Genomic DNA, 6,786 nt, shown 5'->3' with positions numbered 1-6,786 from the left:
TGTATGTTTTTTAGGCCCTATGGATGACAAGGGCGAAGAATATGAATGGAGATGAAGGTGAAAGATTTAAAACGGAAGATGACCAGAAAAAATGTCCATTTGAGCACATAAACTCAAGATTTTGTTTGCGTCAGATGGCACTCCCTAACAAAAAATACAAATTTGTGGGCTCTGCCTTTCGCCCACTCCTCTAGTTAATACAGTATACCACTTCACAGGCCAATCTCCTACTGCTGTACTCCGGTCTTTATTTTGAAGTGCATAAACATTATGAGTTCAATGGTGTCATAGTTACAGTTGTTTAGGACTTGTTGCAGTAATCTTTAAGTGCTTTAGTTCAAAAGCATTGTGTAATGTATGTATTGAAATATAAAATTAATATTTGATCATTAAAGTAAGCGCTTTTTATTTTGATCTTCTAATTAGCCGTTTTCTTCCTTGTGCCATGCATCTTCCTGAATTCATTACTCCAACCACCGACGATGTGTTTTTAAAGTCCAATGTCTGTTTAGTTTTTATTGACTCCTGCAATTTCTAATTAACTCATTTTATATCCAAAAAATATATCACAGTTTTAGAATGAGCTTTCCTGCTTTTTTTTAATAAGATTACAAATACTACACTCTCAGGTGGGTTGATTTTGAAAATTGTTGTACTGTACACCACCGTGTACCCCGTAATCAGGGTGATTTTTGTTTTTGGTGTGTTTAAACCAAGGGTATTTGCAAAGGTCCAATCTGATTGTCATTCTTATAAAATGTACAGAAGATCTGGGTTGTCATGATACTTCGGCAACTAACAGATGGTAGGCTATACTACTAAGTGAATATTGAAGATATCTACAATTAGAACTTTTCTATGATTGTTTCCTTGTTTATTGATAGACTAATGTGTGCAATACACACTTTCTATGAGTTAATCAAAAATTCGCTGTTAATGTGGAAGCGTCTTTTATGGCTATGTTCACACTTAGAATTTTCTAAAACTGCCTATCATTCATATATTTTTGGACATTTAATCTGTTCGGCAAGTCTTTTTATATAACATAGCATTTTTTACAAACCAAATATGTTTTGAAACGTAGTGTTACTGATTTTTTGTTTATACTGAACTATGGCAAATGTCTGGAAAAATGCTGGTTTCCTTCACAAATATGTTTTGTCTTTTATGGCTATGTTCACACTTAGAATGAGACAGTAGTATTTCCTACATGTTTTAAGAGATACGTCCATCTCTTGTTGGGAAACACAGTATTGTAAAAATTGTATATAAATATATAACAGTCCTGGACCTGTGAATTTTCTCCCTCTCTATTTGCTTTAAGTGTGTATAAGAATATATCCTGTGGGTATATGGAAAGGAAGTTTCATTTGATGATTATAAACATTTTTGTCAATGTGGAAATTTTAGAAGCAACTCAAAAAATTTCAACTTTTAAACTCCTCCCACCCTCATTTTGAAGAGCATAAACAAATAAAACAATGGTTAAAAAAAACCGGATGTCGCTATCTTTTTTTCAAGAAATTAGTATGTTTCAGGTCTGCAAATCTGATTTTCTTCAAGTGGATAACTAATCTAACACCTACCAGAAGGTTCACTTCTGGTTGGTTTATACCTTACAGTTAAACTTACATTGGGTGCTAGCAAAAACTGATCTGTAACTTACATATGGGCAACCATATGTATTTTCAGGAGTGGCACATCACTAGCCGCAAAAATTCCAGATATTGGGGTGCACGGGTAGATCGATGGTGGATGATTGTTAAAGGCAGTTCTCTGCCTAGCCTAGACGTTAGTGGCGTGCTACCAAGGACACTTGACTGAGATTAATACCCAAAATGCTTCCTGATGAATCTTGACAGGAGGCCCTCCCTCGACCCTTGCCTACCCAGAATGGCCTGTCACTCTCCGGAAACAGCACAGAGGCCTTTTTAGAACTGAGTGCGTCAAACATACAACACTCACATCTTGGCCAACAATGAATTATTTTGTGGTTAGGTCAATTGCCAAAAAAAGGTCATAAAGAGTGAAATGTAATTTTTGTCATGAACATGTTTTATTAACATAACACTTAACTTTATTTTTGTACCAAATGAAAAAATATTTAAATAAATTATGTAAAATTGTTTGGGCTTAGTTAGAATTGATTCACAATTCAAATGCACATTACATAAATTAAAGGTACTATACAATATTCCGTATTTTTGGAACCTGAAAGCCCATTAAAATAAAATGCTTAGAGTAAACTGCAACAACATTGAAAATGAACTTAACAAAATTTAACAACTGTTTAGTGCGCATTACACTGTTAAAAAATAAATAGCAGTTTAAAACATCAGTGTTTTATTAACAGCATTATGTTTGATAAATATACTACACTTCTCCTTTCCTAACACGAATGTTTAAGTGTTTTTGACGGACTAGCTTCAAATATTTGTTTGCTTATATAAATGATTTCACTTCTTATTCACGAAGTCTTCTCCCTTCTGGATGTTTTTCTTCAGTTCTGGAATTGCAGGCCTTCAGAAGCTGATTCTCGTAGTCCGACAGCTTAACCCAGGCCGAGGTTCTTCTGCAGTCCATTAGGCTAGAATCATGCCCATTAACATTATCACACACAGAAAACTCAGGGCAGGATTAACATATACCTATCTATCTATATAGGAGAACAAATACCTTTCTACTAGATTTTGTTGGCACTACCAATAACATGATTTCGGAAATTTGCTATCGTTATGGTTACAAAAGGTATAACATGTTTCAAGGATTGGAATCTATACTCTTTGTCAAGTGGGGGAGGTATAAATTCTGTCAATATCACTATAATGACACGTAATATTTAAATTTTTCAAAAATGTGAAAATAAAGCTAATGTTCTTTAGATTGGGAAAAATTTTTGATCAGAGTAAATATAAAAAAAACCAAATCAAGAGGGTTGTGTTTGTTGTATTTACAGAAGCAAAGGTAGTTTAATTGGTAGTTTTAAATATTTTTATAATCTTTTCACCATTTTCTCTGTCCAACTTAAAATACGTTTATTCGATACAGTGATTTGAGTTTGAATCTGAATTTCAATTACTGAAAACATTTGATAGATAAATGATTATTTTTCCTTAAGTATTTTCTTTTTAATACTTTTGTTAAAATACCTACCATCTTGGTTTAAATTGGAAAAATATAAACAGTAAAAATAACAATGAATTTTGTTTACATTTTTATAATAACAAGGTATATAACAATAAATAATAAAAAACAGTAACAGTCGTGGGACTGCCGATAGAAGTGAAAACGGAACTATTAAGTTGAGAGTAAATTAACAATACGTTATAGTAGCAGTACATCTGTAATTGTAAATGTGACGCGTTTTTAATTATCCAATTTTAAAATCCACGAAAAAATATTATCAAATAACTAGAATCTATTTTACCACGCTAGTAAGATAAATACTTATACCGCAATAATACTCATTTCATGATGAAGAGGTTAAATATTAAAAACATAATTAAAATGAATAATGCTTAATTTTAAATACAAATATTCGTACAAATATTAAAAATGTTTAAAAATATATTCGTTGTTTTCATTATTCATTTATCTGTATAAAAATATGTTGTAATTGCTCAATATTAATAGTTAGTTAAACATAGAATACAAGTGAGTAAACACCGAGTGAACAACAGTGAGCTTGAACACCGTTGTAAATAATACAGTTATTGCTACGGATAAAGTATATAATTGCAATAACAATTAAACCCACAATATTTTTAAAACTAATAAATTAGTTAAATTAACTCGGTTCTTTTGTAAAGGTATTTTTATTGCACAATAAACTAATTTATTGAGTTAATACGGTATCAGTGAGCCAATGCGCCAACTACAGTTTCCGCAGAAACGTTCACCCTCATCACTTCATACGCTACTACAGGCTAAACTAAACTTCCAATAAAAAAATGATAAATTACAAAAAAAATATTCATCTATTTTCACACAACTTTCTCGCTGACAAATTTTGTTCTGACCAAAAAATAAAAAAAATCCTCGCTTACTACTTTTTTCTTGTCCATTGTAAACGCTATGTAAAATGTAAACAATAATCAAAATTATTTTCGAAATGTTTTTAATATTTAAAAATGTAAACCAATAGAATTGCCAATATTAAGAGCTTTAATTTGACGCATCTTACAGAATTGTACGACATTGGCTTCACTTTTAAATCACGAGAGGAAGCCGTAAAGGTCACTGATTTTCGCAGTCTGTTTTCATACTCCGCCGGGACAGTTTTAAACGCAGCGAGACTGAGCTTTTTCATGCAGGTTAGTAGTCCGCGGCCAAGTCTACGGTTAAAAAACACAGCGAGACTGGACTTTTATCATGCAGGGTTAGTATCATTAGCATGTCGGTGACGCGAACCGAGGATTTTACCCTCTACCAAAACGCTCAACGCGCCTAAAGAAGTTTTCACTTCAAAAAACTAAAAATAACTTGCAAAAAATTAGTTAGAACTTAATATTGTAATTAGTCTTTGTTGTTTGTAAAAAATGCATTTATTAACACAATTTTTAGTTAAAGCTTATTAAAACAAGTAGGTTATTCTGAAGTTTATTTTGGGACCCAAGTAACGCATTTGACAGTCTTGGACATGGCCTATTTTAAATAAACTTAACGACCTTGAAATTCAACAAAAGGCCCTCAAGTGGTTTGCAAGCTACCTCTTAGGATGAAATCAGGTATTTGAACTAAAAGAAATTACCGATGGCCTTAAGAGATCAATATACTCTAAACTTTTTCAGTAAAAAGAGGTGTTCCACAAGGCTCAGCGACTTGGGCAAAATACTGTTCATTTTATTTATAAATGACTTTCCTAAAAATTTAAGAGAAGACTGTAAAGCAATAATGCATTACTACCCACAGCCAATGGAAGTAATGAACAACTAGAAATAGCAGTCAATTTGGTCCAAGAATATACATTTTAAAATGATCTAGTTCTCAATGAAAGTAAATCCAAAACAAAAGTCACACCATACTGAATTACCTGGCCTCCAAATAACTGACACAATGTATAAGTTATCTTTGTGTGTTACAATTGGAACACAAACACGGATCGGAAACTAACCACATAGGCAGTCTATGTGGTAAAGCTTAGGTCTAGTTATTGCTTTATGTACTAAATGGAGGACTTAAGAGACAACCTAGCACCTCCAGGAAAGTGACAAGAATGTGCATATTGTTTGCATTAATTAGAAAGCCACCTGCCCTTTAATAGGCCATAAACAGTCCTAGCTAGGGCTAGTTTCCCTGTACCAGATAAAAAACTTCATACCAAATTTCAGGTTAATTCGCAGAAAAATTGTAAGTTTATCATGGCAGGAATAGGACTTAACAAACATTTAAAAGAAAACATCCATTTATCATCCTGAAAAACAATCATGTATCTGTCACACGCCTACCAAGGACAAAATACATATGCATACTCAATGTAGCAGGCAGGTGGAAGATTACACTTATTCCAACCCACTTATTAGACAAAAAAACCATTATAATGTTGGATTGTAAAACCTTGTTTAGCGACACATTTCTGGTGCTGAACTTTTACATACTGGGACAAATTCTACTATTGGAGTTATGTTGCTATAGATTTTAAATTACCTACAAACCTGTATATTCCTATTTTGGCATCTTGTACATGTATATTTGAAAGCATGGTTAATGAAATACTATTGTCTCATGGTCTTGTTCTCTCAAAATTTAGATATCCCAAAACAAAGTATATAAACACATGACTAGAATGGATTAAAAAAATAACTTTTCCCGAAACATGCGAATCTATGAAAGACATACTAACAATTTTTGCATACGAGTTCTGTGAACTAATAGGATCTGGGTGTACTATTCAAAGGATCAAATAAGGATGAGGTAATTAGCCCATTTTTGGAAACAGGGGCAGAGTTGTGTGCAAAACTTTAAAATTGAAACAAGCGAGGTGAACACAATGTAAAAATTGGGACAAGGTCATGTACGAATACTAAAATCTGCTAGTGAGTATTTTGAGTTTGAGTTCTTACACCAAGTAAAATTGGAGTGGAGAAATATTTTGCTTCAGTAACACTGGACTGAACGAAGGAGCACTCAACTACATTGGACTCTCCATTGATGGCTCGGCAGAGGGCAAACGCGAACCTCGCACCAGCATACGCCATGGATAGAGTAGCGGAGCCTGCACCCGCCTTGGCTTTGACTACCTCAGTTCCAGCTTCCTGCAAACATACAACACATTATTTGCATTGAATTATCACTTCAGTAAAAAAACCAGTTTTTACATTATTTAGTATTTTCTTTAAAAAATTATAAACCTACAATACACACATTTTTAAACAATGTAAAGTAAGAATCTCAATGTTATATAATATCTTTAGAAGTTTTCCATTTCACACCATGTTGAAACTTAGCTAACACGATTCAATTCTTAATACTTCGTCCTAGCTATGAAGAGCCACCTTTCGATTAGAGACGATTCTTTACATGCACGATGTATGAATCACGAAGTTTTAAATAGCATACAAGGCCCAATAAAAAGTACGCTGCAGTGAATCAACCTAGAGTTTTACTCCATAAGAACCATGCTAAAACTTTAAACACTTCATGGCCTTATTTTTGGTCATAGATTTATGTAAGATTTCTCATTTAAAGATGTGATTAATACACATAAAAACGCTTTTTAGTTTTTCTTATAGAGCACATACTTTATAAATATTCAAACAATGAAGCACATAAGAGTTAGAAATTTTT

General features: G+C 32.9%; 1 protein-coding gene across 1 annotated transcript; it reads right to left on the bottom strand.

Moving 5' to 3' along the window:
• Positions 1–2,373: 2,373 nt before the first annotated feature.
• On the bottom strand, positions 2,374–6,283 carry LOC124373600 (malate dehydrogenase, mitochondrial-like). Its single transcript, XM_046831959.1, has 2 exons — positions 6,063–6,283; positions 2,374–2,587 (listed from the first exon to the last, which is right to left on the bottom strand). Exons 1-2 carry the CDS (start codon positions 6,195–6,197, stop codon positions 2,552–2,554), a joined length of 171 nt encoding a protein of 56 aa, XP_046687915.1. The 5' UTR covers positions 6,198–6,283; the 3' UTR covers positions 2,374–2,551.
• Positions 6,284–6,786: the final 503 nt, after the last annotated feature.

This window comes from Homalodisca vitripennis, unplaced genomic scaffold (genome assembly GCF_021130785.1).
Source record: "Homalodisca vitripennis isolate AUS2020 unplaced genomic scaffold, UT_GWSS_2.1 ScUCBcl_5981;HRSCAF=12980, whole genome shotgun sequence".
Classification (NCBI taxonomy): Eukaryota; Metazoa; Arthropoda; class Insecta; order Hemiptera; family Cicadellidae; genus Homalodisca; species Homalodisca vitripennis.
Note: the sequence above shows the minus strand (reverse complement) of the source record. Positions and strands in the feature narration are given on the sequence as shown.

Coding starts and splice junctions, on each gene's coding strand:
- LOC124373600 (XM_046831959.1), bottom strand. CDS start 6,197: ATGGCGTATGCTGGTGCGAGGTTCGCGTTTGCCCTCTGCCGAGCCATC. Junction 2,588..6,062: donor CCACTCCAATTTTACTTGGT/GTAAGAACTCAA, acceptor GCATGATTCTAG/CCTAATGGACTGCAGAAGAA.